At 37.2% G+C, this 15,473-nt stretch overlaps 1 protein-coding gene across 1 annotated transcript in view; it reads right to left on the bottom strand.

Annotated features, from left to right (window-relative positions):
• LOC148941582 (eukaryotic initiation factor 4A-II-like) overlaps positions 1-15,473 on the bottom strand; it is a 120,626-nt gene that overhangs the window by 97,614 nt on the left and 7,539 nt on the right. The window contains exon 2 of the mRNA XM_089104206.1: positions 1,379-1,513. Coding sequence (XP_088960332.1) covers positions 1,379-1,513 — 135 coding nt within the window. The remainder of the gene's footprint in view (positions 1-1,378; positions 1,514-15,473) is intronic.

The raw sequence follows: 15,473 nt of genomic DNA, 5'->3' as shown, positions 1-15,473 counted from the left end.
TTCTTAAGAATAACCAGTTCAACTGGAAGCAGACAATTTGCACAGGCTGCGAATTCTGCAACCTAGTATTTGGAAACACCCAGCATATCATGTTCGATTGTACGTGACCTGACCCAACCATACAAAAAGCAAGGCGAAGTATCCAAAATCTGAAGATTTAACCAGATGTACAACTGCTCTTTACCCAAAAACTTCACCTCAAAGACGAGAAAGACATCTTATACCCTGATCATGGATTACCTCTTAAAAAAAACTAGATTAGCTGAAGACCTCCAAAGGAAGTCCGCTATACGACATCCATGTAACCCATGAAAAGATTGAAGAAGGAGAAAAAGAAAGAAATTATACCCTCGAATGTAAAAAGGCTTAAAACGAAATTCAAATTAAAAAAACTGTAAAACCATATACGTTTTTTTCCTTTTTTTAATTTCAAGCTCATAATCCATAAAAATTAAATTTAAATATTTTTTAAATGGTAAGAAAATGTTTAGTAACGCTTTTCTACTACGACTGTGGAAAAAGGTTTTTAATTTTTTAATGGCTAAAATTTAGTTTTTGTATCTAATGTAAGTTCACTTTTTTAGTAGTTGGTGAGCGGGAATTTTACTTAGATTTACTAATTAAACCAAGGATACAAAAAGGAAAACCCCTATTTCATATGAAGTTTGTCTTTTTTTGTTCTAATTGAACATTCAAATTCCTGTTCTATTTCGTAAAGAACAGTTAAAGATAATATAAAAAAAAAAAAATGATTTTAAACATCTGGAACACAACTAGAGTGAAATACTTAAGGCAAATTCTTCAAAACAGGAAAAAATTTGAATAGCAGTTTCCCAATTTTTACGCTGAATATCACAAAAAAAACAAAAAACTACAACAAAAAACACAGAAATAACGGGGAAAAAAAGAGAAGATAAATTACGGTTGATGACGTATCTATGAAACTGAGTTCAAACCGTTAAAACTCCCCTGCTTCTGTAGGGCAAGTGTGACACTAAACTCAATGATAATTAAAAAACTTGAACACAGTTTAACTAAGGCTTTATTCTTTTCTTAAGCACTACCCTATAAAAAACATTCTTAATATCCGGTGATCATAATCATAATATTGCGTTAAAGCAAGTAAGACCATGGATTAATTAATTGACCCCGAAAAAAGATTTATATTGAAGTATACAAAGGTTTAAAAACTCAAATGGGATGATATTCATGACTTAAGAAACATAAAACCAAAACCAAATTTTGCAGTTTCAAACTCTTTTATATCTTTCCAAGTATTTGGATATGGCTGTATATATAACTAATAAGCATGAATTTAATGATTCAATTTAAGATAGTTTTAAAACCATTGAAAAATATAAAATATTAATAAATTTACCTAAAGATAATAAAAGTTTTTGAGTCTGCTGTGCGTGTTCTCCATTCGGTGCCAGAACTATTGCTTGACACTCTTTAAGACTTGTGTCAATTTTTTGCAGGATGGATATTGAGAACATGGTAGTCCTTCCAGTACCTGTAAGTAAAAGCTAATCAAAGGCGTAAAAATATTAAACAAACAAACTGGAATCATAAACTGTGTATGTAATCAAAGGATGGCCAAGAATATTATCTCCAAGAAAGTCAAATATATGACAGCTATAGCCACTTAGTCAATTAAAAGATCGAATAAAAATAATAAAAAAAAAAAAAATTAAACATTTTAATTTATTAAAAAAAAAATTTCCCTAAAACGACCAGAGATGAATATTAAAGAATAAATAAAACCCAAAGCGAACAGAAATTAAATAAACAATCATAGCAAAAAAAACGTACAACATGTACTAAGATAAATGAATAAATAACTCTTAAAACAAGTAAAGCTTAAATTGAGTATGCAAATCAAGCTGAAAACGAACAAAAATCTTTTGCTATTAAGTATAAATGAAATCCAAAACGAACAGAAATTAAATAAACAATCATAGCGAACAAACATACAATAAGTACTAATATAAATGGATAAATAAATCTTAAAATGCGTAAAAATTAAGTTGAATATGCAAATCAAGGTTAAAACGAACAAAAAACACTACAAACAAGAGTTTGGATACTTCCTCCTTCCCTAACTGTAAAAGTCTTAACATAAGTTGGGTGCGAAACCCCTATGCCTTCTCAAAGCCAGAACATAATTAACGCCTGAGTGAAGAAATGCAATTGTTTTTGCTTTTCCAACTTTGATAAATCATATAAATCATAAATACTTTTCGATATATTTATGTATATTTAGGTATAAATGACAATTCATATTCATTTGTATTTTGTCATTGAAATGCAATTTATGTTCTAGTCATAGGACGGCATAGGGGTGCTGAGCCCAACTCATGATAATTTTTGCTCGTTGAGTTTGACTCGGTTATTTATTGTAATTTCTGTTCGTTTTGGGGTTCCTATATTTATCGATTCTTATTTGTGGTAGTTTCACGCTTGGTAGATTATTTTATTTTTGCTCATTTTTTGCTTAATGGTGTTATTTACTTTTCTTTGAAAAAATTATTTTATAGAACAAGTTTTTTTAATTAATTTCTGTTCGTTTTATATTGACACAGTCTTTTCAGGGAAAAAGACAAAAATACTTTAAATCTTTTCATTTTTAAGACTTTATAGTTTGGCCGGCGATTTGTATGCTGGAGAAAACATTTCAGTAATTTTTAACAACATGCACTCTTTTAAAAATCTGGACACAAAGAGTACTGTATGATTTAGCTTCAAACCTCATATAGTTGATCTGGAATGGAAGAATTCATTCCATTCGCAAAACAATCTATATATTCTCTCTGATAGCATGAATGGACCTACACTATTTGGATTTAGTCAACATTTAAAAACAAGAACATCCTCGAAAGTTTGAACATAATTACCCTCAATCGTTTTTGGGCTACTGCTGAGATGCCTTTTTGGGAATTACCATTATCACAGTGCATTTGGATTTAATCTTAAGGCAACATTTAGTTTGAAAGATAATGGGCCAATGGGAGGGTGGGCGTAGGAGGGTGGTAGTGGAAGGGGGATTAGTTGCCCTCCAATTACTTTCGACTATTAAAAGGGCATCAGCCCTTTCTATTTTCAATCAAATGAGCCCTTTTCGAAGTTCCCACGACAACTCCTTCGATACGAAGTGCCCTGGTCTAGACAAAAACAACAATAACTAATAATATATTATACCCACATCGATCTTTGCTATAAAAATGTCAAGCCCTCCAATCACTTTCGACTATTAAAAAAGGCACTAGGCCTTTCAATTTCAAATCGAATAAGCCCTTTTGGAACCGACAACGCTTTCTATAAACACCTTATAAGCCACCAGGGCATAAATTACAACCCTTACCCTAAGGTCTGATAGGGTGGCTGTCATCCTCTAAGACCGAATTTTCAGAACTTTCAACTACGTTAAACAAAATGGGTATCTCAAAATTTTGATTGGATGTGTTTGGGAAAATGGAGGGCGTAAGAGGGACGGTAGTCGCTCTCCAATCATTTTCAACTATTAAAAATGGCCCTAGCCCTTTCAATTTCAAATCAAATGAGCCCATTTGAAGTTTCTATGACAAAACTTTCAAAAAAAAATCTTATATGCCCCCAGGGCATAACTTACAACCCTTGCCCTGAGTGCTGGGGGGGGGTTTCATTCTCAAAGATCTAATTTCCAGAACTTTCTACTACGTTGAACAACATGGGTATTTGAAAATGTTGATTGGATGTATTTGTAGGAGTGGTGGGCGTGAAAGGGGGGTTAGTTACCCTCCAATCCCCTTCGACTATTACAAAGGGCACTAGCCCTCTCAATTTCGAATTGAATGAGCCACTTTTGAAGTTTTACGACAACTCTATCTATAAAAACCTTATATGCCCCAGGGAAGAACTTACAACCTTTGCCCTTGGGGCTCTGGGGGGTTTGTCATCCTTAAATACATCATTTCCAGAACTTTCAACTACGTTGAACATAATGGGTATCTATAAAGTTTGATGGACAATTTTTGGGGAAATGGTTGGCGTAAGAGGGGGGTTAAAAAGGTCAATTTCAATTTCCAATCAAATCAGCCCTTTTTGAAATTTCTAGAACAACTTTCTATATAAACTTGATATGCCCTCAGGGCATAACTTACAACCCTTGCACTTAGAGCTCTGAGGTGGTTATCATCCTAAAAGACTTAATTTCAAGAACTTTCAACTACGTTGAACAAAATGGATATATCAAAACTTTGATTAGATGTGTTTGGGAAAATGGTAGGCGTGAGATGGGCGTTAGTCGCTTTCCAATCACTTTCAACTATTGAAAAAGGCACTAGCCCTTTCAATTTCCAATCGAATAAGCCCTTTAGAAGTTTCTAAGCTTTCAATAAAAACCTTATATGCCCCCAGGGCAACTTACAATCCTTGCCCTGATAGCTGTGGGGGGGGGGGTGTCGTCCTTAAAAACCTAATTTCCAAAACTTTCAACTACGTTGAATAAAATGGCTATCTAAAATATTGATTGGATGTGTTTGAAGAAAAGATGGCCGTGAGAGGGGGTTTTGTTGCCTTCAAATCATTTCGACTGTTAAAAAGGGCACTAGCCCTTTGAATTTCCAATCGAATCAGCCCTTTTTCAAGTTTCTACGACAAAGATTTCAATAAAAACCTTATATGCCCCCAGGGCATAACTTATAATCCTTGCCCTGAGGGTTGTGGGGGAGTGTACTACACAAAAACATATTTTCTATCTGGAAATCAACGACGCTGAACAAAATAGCTATCTCAAAATTTTTATTGGATGTGTTTGGGGGAATGATGGGTGTGAGAGGGGGGGGGGGGGGCTAGTTGCCCTCCAATGACTTTCAACTATTAAAAAGGGCACTAGCCCTTTGAATTTCCAAATCGAATGAGCTTTTTTGGAAGTTTCTACGATAACACATTCTTTAAAAACCTTATACGCCCCCAGGGCATAACTTAAAACCCTTGCCCTGAGGGATATGGGGGAGTGTCCTCCTCAAAAACATATATTCTATCTGGAAATCAACTACGCTGAACAAAATGGCTATTTCACAGTTTTGATTGTATGTGTTTGGGGGAATGATAGGCGTGGGAGGGGGGGCTAGTTGCCCTCCAATCACTTTCGACTATTAAAAAGGGCACTAGCTCTTTGAGTTCCAATTGAATGAGCATTTTTTGAAGCTTCTACGACAACGCCTTCTATAAGAACCTAATTTTCCCCTAGGGCATAACTTAAAACCCTTGTCCAGAGGGTTGTGGCGAAGTGTCCTCCTCAAAAACATTTTCTATCTGAAAATCAACAACACTGAATAAAATGGCTATCTCAAAATTTTGATTGAATGTGTTTGGGGGAATGATGGGCGTGGGGGGGGGGGGGCTAGTTGCCCTCCAATCCCTTTCAACTATTAAAAATGGTACTAGCCCTTTGAATTTACAATCGAATGAGCCTTTTTTGAAGTTTCTACGAAAACGGCTTCTATAAAAACCTTATATGCCCCCAGGGCATAACTTAAAATCCTTGCCCTAAGGGTTGTGGGGGAGTGTCCTCCTCAAAAACATATTTTCTATCTGGAAATCAACTACACTGAACAAAATGCCTATCTCAAAATTTTGATTGGATGTGTTTTGATTGGATGGAAAATTTTGATTGGAATGATGGGCGTGGGGGGGGACTAGTTGCCCTCCAATCCCTTTTGACTATTAAAAAGGGCACTGAATATTTGATTCACATATTAACTGTTGAAAGCTCATCAGTTCACGAATTTATTTCACTGTAATTTTTATTTTCATTTTCAATGCTGTAATAACCGGAAAAGAAAATATTTGTAATATACTTCGTGTTCAGTGAAACTTTTCTTTGAAAAAGTTCTTTTTCGGAGTTTTTTTTTTAAATTACTTTATGTTCGTTTTTGATTGCCAAAGATTGAAGTTTTTCAAAATTCCCTATTCTAAAATAGTTTTTGTTCCAAAATAAATTCCAATATAAAACTATATATGTCTTTCACATTCTTAGCAAGAACTAATAAAATTAAACTGAATGTTTGATATATAATGATATAATTGCTGAAAGCTCATCAGCTCAAGATTTTGTTTCACCGCAATTTTCATTTTATTTTTAATATTGTAACAAGTACAAAAGAAAATATTGGTAATATATTTCGCTTTAGTAAAAGGCCAAATACGCAATATGCCTTATGCTTTTACCGTTAGGGAAACGGGCACTAGCCAAACTCTTGTTTGTAGTGAGAACTATAGGTGTCTTGAAAAGTTTAGGAAAGAATCGATAAAATTGAACTAAATTCCCAAGGTCTTTGGAATAAAATTTCGTTAATAAGTTTGTTTCTTTGTAGTGGGAGGGGGTGTTCGGACCATGGAGGAAGGGCCAGGGGTCAGATTCCATGATTTATGGAATAAAATATCGTTAATATTTTGTTGGGGGTGTGTGGGGCGGAGGGGTGGGGGTGGTTGGTGGATGGGCCTGGAGGGAGGGCAAGGGGGCAGTTCCTATGATTTTTGAAATAAAATATCGTTAATGCATTTTTTTGGAGGGGGGGGGGCATGAAGGAAAGGCCAGGGGTCATTTCCTATGATTTTTGGAAAAAATATCGTTAATAAGTTTGTTTATGTATGTGTTGGAACCCTTGGTCCCACTTTGTTCAGATATATGTCCTTCTCAGATTCCTTTCTTTTGGCCCCTTAATTATGTTCCTTCCCCTAGTTATAGTTATTACTTTTCCTTTAATTTTGTGTCACCATTTTAAGTCCTCCTAATTGCGTAGTTGGTTAATAGACCACGAAGTATTAAATTGCGCAGTAAGGAAGGTTGACCAGTAACTTAGTAAGCCCTCGGATTTGCTGGGGAAATTCACCCACCACCCCCATCATCCAACTCGTGGCTGAGTGAGTTGGAGAACTAGAACTGTGATTTCATCAGTTCCGTTTTGAGTTCTTTTGTAGCGTGTCTTGAATACAGTGAGATTTTTTTTATACTATATACTCTTTTAACTGTTCAACCTAGGTCGAGTCTAAAGAGATGGTTAGAAATATTACCGGTAACCCTTGGCCTTAAAGTTGCCCTGGGACCATTCGATCACGCTAGTAGACACGGAACCGTTGGAGTAACCGCGGAAATCCCACTACTTTGGGCCGACAAGGGGTTCTCCCCCTCCAGTAAGTGGCATAGCAACCTCTTTGCGCCATTTTTGCTTCAAAAAGTGGTGACCCCCGTAGATTACCTCCAATAAGTGGTGCCAGCGGTATAAATCAATCCAATAAGTGGTGGCAGCTAGAAAAGGAGCTATCAACAGCACTGATAGCAAAAGAATTTTGCGTTTTCGAAGAGACGGGTGAATTTGGCCAAGAGAGTGGCCTATATGACTATATATAGAGAGAGAAAAAATACGGAATTAATTAATAAGGAGGTCTTTAATAGGCTGTGTGCCTTGTTCGACAAATATAAAAAAGAATAACGTGAAATTAATGAGTTGAGTTTACAGTGGGGGAACCTCCGTATTTAAAAGTATTACAGGGTTTAAGGACAGATAAGAAAACTTTGAAAGCTGGGTTATTATTTGGGTGAATTGGCAGAGTTAGATATAATCTTCAGTGACGAAGGTTATAAGAGCATTGAGGACGGCAAATTAGGAGAATTTGTCAGTTTGTGCGCACATTGGACAAGGAAGGTGGGAGGCACCTGTCCTATTGAGTAATCTGCCCACGAGGAGATTATATTTGACATACGAGTATCCAGGGAGGATACGTGATTTGTTTTACAGGGTAGTTCCCCTGTTTGAGTTTAGTCCAGCTAATTCACTAGTGGAATATTCGCGCGGTTTTTCAGTTTATTTTCTCGTCCAACCCCTGTTAATTCGTTTTTCGGAGATATATTTCACTCGCGTAAAACTGCTTGTTGTGAAAGAAGTCGTTATTCCCTAATGAAGTCTAGACATTCCGATTATTTGAAAAATTGTTGAACTTGCTAAGATTGACTAATTGAATAAGAGATAATATAATCGGAAAGAAGTATACGCAGTAAAATGAGGGGGTACGAAAAAAATTCAGGAAGGATGTGTGAAAAAACAAAACGAACTAACCCCTCAGAGGCTGTGCCAAATGATGGGAAGTTACGAGTAAAAGAAAATACAGATAGAGAACGAACAGAGTCAGAAAACGATTTAAGAGAATATAAAGACAGTGAGAATCATAGTAGGCCAAGTAGCAGGAGTATTAGAAGTTAAATTTCCAGTAGGAGCTAGAGAAAAAGTACCCAAATAGATATGACACAACAACTATTAAATTTCATGGAGAAAGAAAGAGAGAAAGATAGAGAAGAAAGAGAGGAAAAGGAGAAGGCAGACAGAGAGGAAAGAAAATACATAATGGAAATGATTGCAGGGAGAAATTCCCAAGAGCCTCAAAAATCGTTTACAATAGAGGTAATGCAGGCAATAAACCTTCAACCAATGAAAGAAAATGAAGATGCACATTTATACATATACAATTTTGAAAAAACGGCGGAATTAAGCGGATTACCGAGAGAAAATTGGGTGACAAGAATACAGTCCCTCCTTAACTACAAAGCACAAATTGCATATAAAGCATTACCCATGGAATACTCAAAAGATTTTGAAAGACTAAAACAAGCCATTTTTGAAAAGTTTTTCAACTCTCCCCCGGGCACTTTAAAAGAAGGTTTAGGAGCCAAAGAAAACGAGACAACGAAAGTTATAGAGAATGCGGGTACAAATTGAAAGATATGTGTTTACAATGGCTAGAGTTAGAAAATTATAGAATGTTAGAAGACCCGGAAGAAATAAAAGAAAAGATAAAGGAAATAATGGATAAAACAGTAATGGAACAATTTTTAGAAAACACCCACAGAGAATTGAAAATTTATTTGAAAGAGAAGAACCCAAAAACAAGCGAAGAAATGGCGGAAATGGCAAATAGGTGGACCGAAATAAGAGAAGAAATTGAGGAAACAGACATATTTCAAAATAAAGTGTATAACAAAAATAGGCACTATAACACAGAGCAAGGAGGATTAACTTGCTATAACTGTAGTACTACGGGGCATTTTCCAAGAAAATGCCCCAGTATATATGACCAAAAATCACATAAAACGACACCCTGGGCTATGACCCATAATAGGCAAAAAAATTACGCATTTGCAGATTTGTATAAGATATACGGAAAATTGAACGGGGAATTAGTTGAAATGGCAATTGATTCTTGCAGTGATCAAACTTATGTGCGAACTGACCTAACTAATAGAACAGAGATAGACCATAAAAATAAAATTACAACATTATGTTATTATGGAGACAAGCACCCATGCCCGTCTGCTTGGGTAAGAATAGAAATTTCAAAGAAGGACGGTACAATCCTGAGAAAAACAATAAAAGTAGGCTTAGTACCTACTCTAGCAGTGGATGTTTTAGTAGGAGGAGACTTTGGAGATATCGAAAATCTCCTATCGTTAAAAGCGACTTCTTTAACAGTGGGAAAATTACTGACACTAGGACGGAAAAATATGCTACTTCGTTGACAAGGCGGGGAGGTGGACCGGCCCATAAAACAAATTGGGAGGCTGTGCCACCCATTAAGAAAAACGAAATACTTGATACGCGTGTTCAAAATGTTGATAATCCACGAAAAAGGGGTGCGGAAGTAAATAGACAAGATAATATTGAAAATAAGACGCGCGAAATTGATTTTTCAGGAAAATTTGCAAGTAATAGAAAACTTGAGAACACTTTTAATGAATATGAGACGCTAACAAGTACAGGCCAAAATGAAACGCTGAGTGTACCAGAGAATAAGGAGACAAAATTTATTGTACGCGCCTTTCCTCGGAAAGTTCGAGAAATTTTAGTAGAATATAAAAACCAAATGTTGGAATTCACTTCCCATTTGATGACGAAATGTTTGTTGCTGCGGTAAGAATAAGAAAGAATAAAAGAGAGAAGAAAGATATTAAGCGGAACTACAATAAAGAAAGGCAGTCGGAGATGGAAACTGGAGTCCAATTCAGATTTCATGACGATTTATTTAATGCTACTACAAAAGAAAAGAAAACTAAGAAAGAGAAAAGAGATATTAAACGGAGCTACAATGAGGTAATGCAGTCAAAGATGGTGGACACTGGAGTCCAATTCAGATTTTATGACGATTTATTTAATGCTACTACAAAAGAAAAGAAAACTAAGAGAGAGAAAAGAGATATTAAACGGAGCTACAATGAAGTAATGCAGTCAAAGATGGTGGACACTGAAGTCCAAATCAGATTTAACGATGATTTGCTATTTTGTGCGAATGACAAAATTGAGAAAAGTAGAGATGAAAGGAGGAGTGTAAAAAAGAGACAAAATTTGGAGATTCAGCCTGCAGTGGCGAAAAATAAAATGTTGGATGGGCTGTGCCTTGATAAGATAAATAATAGGGGAAAAAAAGAGGTCAAAGGCACATGGGGAATAAAACAAGATGGTTACAAGATAGAGATGAATGACCTACAACGGGTTGGGGGAAAGTTGTGAGATATTGAATGTCCAGTCAGATTGGAAAAACTTGAAAAGGAATCTGAGATTGGTATTATCAACTCAAAAGATATGTCGATCCTTTATGAGGAGAAGGAATCCCTTGGGGAAGATCCCCTGGAGGACGTCATGAGAGATAGTCCTTTTCCTAAATGCACAACTGGCGGACAAGTTGTGAACCTTTCACGGAGGTTTTGCCTCTCTGATCTGGAGACCTTGGGGGAAACTCTCTCCCAGTCACTTCATACTTCACCCAAACCTTTGTCCAGTGACCCTATTCATAGTTGTTATTCTTCATGGGAACCGACAATTATTTCCGGCAAATTGTATTCAGTGGGAGATGCATCCAAATTTCATTTGCAATTAGTATCAATTCATATTCTTCATTTAATTATCCCAGGAGAGGGAACCCAGAAAAAAGGCGATTCATAGTTCGCTCAAAATTTTACTTCATTCCCAGTACCCTTATCGTTTTCACAGGCCTTTGTATTTTCGGCCTGGGACTATTTCAAATTATGCCAAGGGGCAATTTACTTTTTTATTGAGATGGGGGGTTGTTTCCACAGATGGAAATTAAGAGGCTAGTGCAGCCAAATTTTTTATGATGGCTGGCATCATCGAAAGTGCGAGGAACTGATTCTCTGCTCCTCTCAAATGTAAATTCCTGAGAGCAAGAAAATTTTAGTTTTTGATTGTGGTGCGCACAATGAATATCTGCGAATCTTGGGAACTTCAATTTTCAAAACCAAATGCGGATGTTATACGATCTAGACCATGGTGGTTCTACGGTAGAGACGTGGGGATGACGACGAAGCCTGAAGCGGTGGAAGTACAGACACTGGTGGAAGAGAGAAGATACAAGTTAAGTGATTTTGAATTTAATGTTATTTATTTTATGTCTGAGTTTCCAGCCAATCCACCGGAGTAGTGGCCATTTATCTTAGGAGGGAGGTGTTGGAACCCTTGGTCCTAGTATGTTCAGATAAATGTCCTTCTCAGATTCTTTTCTTTTGGCCCCTTAATTATTTTCCTTCCCCTAGTAATAATTATTAATTTTCCTTTAATTTTGGTGGCGCCATTTTATGTCCTCCTAATTGCGTAGTTGGTTATAGACCACAAGGTATTAAATTGCGCAGTAAGGGAGGTTGACCAGTAACTTAGTAAGCCCTCAGATTGGCTGGGAAAATTCACCCACCACCCCCATCACCCAACTCGATGCTGAGCGAGTTGGAGAATTGGAACTGTGATTTCGTCAGTTCCGTTTAAAGTTCTTTTGTAGCGTGTCTTGAATACAGTAAGATTTTTTTTATACTATATACTCTTTTAACTGTTCAACCTAGGTCGAGTCTAAAGAGATAGTTAGAAATATTACCGGTAGCCCGTTGGCCTTAAAAGTGGCCCTGGGACCATTCGATCACGCTAGTAGACACGGAACCGTTGGAGTAACCGCGGAAATCCCACTACTTTGGGCCGACAAGGGGTTCCCCCCCTCCAGTAAGTGGCATATCAGCCTCTTTGCGCCATTTGTGCCTCAAAAAAGGTGACCCCCGTAGATTACCTCCAATAAGTGGTGCCAGCGGTATAAATCAATCCAATAGTATGTATGTGGGGGGGGGGGGATCGGGCCATGGAGGGAGGTCAGAGGTTAGGTCCCATGTTTTTTGGAATAAAATATCATTAATAAGTTGCTATTTGGGGGGTGGGGGTAGGGAGGGCGGGCCAGGGGTCAGCTCCCATGATTTTTGGAATAAAATATCGTTAATAATTTTTTTGGTAGGGGGGCGTCAGGCCACGGAGGGCCAGGGGTAATCTATCATGAGTTAGCATTGATAATTTTTTTCGGGGGCGGAGGGGGATCGGGCCATGGAGGACCAGGAGTCAGCTCCCACATGTTTTGGAGTTAATTAGCAGATTAAGTGATTTTTTTTGGTTGGGGTCGGGCCATGGAGGACCAGGCGTGAGTTCCCATAAATTTAAAATTAAAAACCATTAATGGGTTTTTTAGGGAGGAGAGGAGTAGTGCCAGGGGCCAGCTCCCTATGTTCTGGAATAAAACATCGTTTATAACTTTTTTTAGTGGCGTGGGGGTCGGGCTTATCTGATCTTTGAACTGTTTTAAAATCCTCACACAAAAGCCTTATATACCCCAGGGCATAACTTAAAACACTTGTCTTCGGGTTCTGAGGGGTTGTGTCGACCCTGGAGTTTTTGTTATCTGCTCTTTGAACTTATTTTCACAAAATGGTTATCTCAAAATTCAATCTGATGGATTTGGGGTAGAGGACAGGGAGGGGAGGGGAGCTACTTGTCCTCCGATCACTTTTGATTCTAAAAAAGGGAACTAGAACTTTCAATTTCAAATCGAATGAAGCCCCATCCGAAGTTTATACGACCACCGTTTCCATAAAAACCTTGTATTCCTCCGGAGCTAAGTTACAACACTTGCCCCCGGGTTCTGTGGGTTGTGTAGTTATTATATGATCTTTGGTATGTTTTGAACAAAAGGACTATCTCATAAATTCGATTGGACGCATTTGGGGAAAGTTTATCATTGGTTTGATAGTAATCTTCTCGCCATGAATGTAAAAAAGTCATACCTACTGTCCGTATAGGTAAGAGTTGTTCTACAATAACGGAGCTTCCTACTTCAAGAGGTCCTATATGCTGCCCACCAGACCGATATGTGCGATTCCTTGGACTTCTTCTGGATGAAAATCTAACATTCAAGCAGCATATTCAGATAACAAGAGTAAAGGTTTCAAGAGGACTGGGGATCATAAGAACACTTAAACCAATTTTTCCTTTTTCTGGTCTCGGAAGCTCATCTGCTTGGATATCTACTTTTCCATCTCTACTTTTGCCCTCCATAATCTCCAGCCGAAAGCAGCAAAAGCCCTCTAGTTCACGACTTATGCTCCTGTCCAACTCTTAAAGCTGAAGGACATCTATACACTTTAGATGTGTTCAGTGGCATTCCTTTATTTCTACAGAGATCTCCAACCATGATTTTCACTCACTGTTTCAACAAGAGAGTGAAGTCAGCCCATATGCAGTTCGAAATCGGGAAGATATACTGGTTCCTTCAAAACCCTCAGTGCGTTCAGAATTTGGACTTGCCGTTGTTGTGGGGCATGCCTGGAACTCTCTTCCTTTTGAGGTTCGGAGCTCTCATACCCTTCGAGTTTTTTCTTTATGATTTAGCGTTGGTTCTTTGTGTCAAACAATTCGTGGTAACGAACTGTAAGTAAGAAGCAACCCGGCTCAATAGCAACCAAAACTCTAAAAAACGGAATTTTGATAGCAATAGATAGGCCTACATCAAAAGAATTAGATTTTAATGTTGATTTCAAATATATTAGTTTAGTCTTACCTATCAAAAGTTACGTGCCTTAGAAAATTTGCGTTATTTTAGAAAAAAGGGGGAAACAACCTTTAAAAGTAATAGAACCTTAATGAAAATCACACCATCAGATTCAGCGTATTAGAGAACCCTACTATAGAGGTTTCAAGCTCCTATCTGCAAAATTGTGGAATTTTGAATTTTTTGCCAGAACAAAGATCACGGATGCGTGTTTATTTGTAGTTTTTTTTCCCAGGGGTCCTCGTATTGATCCAGTAGTCCTAGAATATCGTGAGAGGGCTCATTCGAACGGAAATTAAAAGTTCTAGAGCCCTTTTCAAGTGACCAAAAAAATTGGAGGGGAACTTGGCTCCCTCCCACGCTCATTTTTTTCCCGAAGCCACCCAACCAAAATTTTGAGATAGCCATTTTGTTCAGCATAGTCAAAAATCTAATTAATATGTCTTTGAGGATGACCTAATCCCCCACAGGTCCCGGGGGAAGGGCTGCAAGTTATAAACTTTGCCCATTGTTCACACATAGTATTGGTTATTGGGAAGTATACAGGCGTTTTGAGGAGGACTTTTCTCTTCGGGGGTGGGTCAGGATGACGGAGGAGGATCTTTCCCGGGCGGATATTTGATTGGGGGAAGGGACATTTCCTTGAAGGGGGGTGCCAGATTTCCCAGCATTATTTAAAAAAACGATCAGAAATTAAATAAAAAAACAAGTTTTTTTCAACTGAAAGTAAGGAGCAACATTAAAACTTGAAACGAACAGAAATTATTCCGTATATGAGAGAGTTCGCCTCCCAAGTCAATGCCTCGCTCTTTACACTAAAGTTTTTTTTATTACTTTCAAAAGAGCTATCTATTCTAATTAACCGGCCTTTGTGATTCAGGGGTTTGTGATTCGAACAAAATACGAACTTTGGCGTAAAGAGTGAGGTATAGACTAAGGAGCGAACTCCCTAATATACGTAATAAAAACATACGAATATAGAAATTCGTTACGCAAGTTAATTCGTAAATTACGTCAGAAATAAATTTCGAGAAAGCCAATTAGCCAAAAAAAGAAAAATTAATATCCGAATTTCGTTTTAATTATTCATGTACGGTGAGTCGAAATCAAAGCTACATTAATAAAAAACGTTCAGATATTAACTAAAAAAAAATAAGTTTTTTTTAACTGAAAGTAAGGAGCGACATTAAAATTAAAACGAACAGAAATTATTCCGTATATGAAAGGGGCTGTCCCCTCCTCAACGCCTCGCTCTTTACGCTAAAGTTTTTATTGTTTTAAAAAATAAAGTTTAGTTTTTTTATGTTTAAAAAATAAAGTTATGCGGAAACAACTTAATGCGGAAACAAAGAAAATGATTTTAGTATTACTCAAATAATGCTTGGACTCCGTTTAATTAGCTACGAAAGTGCTCTTGAACTCTTGAGATCAAGAGTATTAGAATATTAGAGATGAACTTGGACTTGCCCAACTTGTTCGGTTGAAGGAATTGTTTAATAATAAAATTTGGGAAAATGCTATTAGAAAACGAGAAACACCGATCTATTTTATCACCAGCTGTACGGATCAGC

This window comes from Artemia sp. Qi Xiang Cuo, chromosome 18 (assembly GCF_049724085.1).
Source record: "Artemia sp. Qi Xiang Cuo chromosome 18, ASM4972408v1, whole genome shotgun sequence".
NCBI classification, from domain to species: Eukaryota; Metazoa; Arthropoda; class Branchiopoda; order Anostraca; family Artemiidae; genus Artemia; species Artemia sp. Qi Xiang Cuo.
This window is presented reverse-complemented; position numbering and strand designations above follow the sequence as displayed.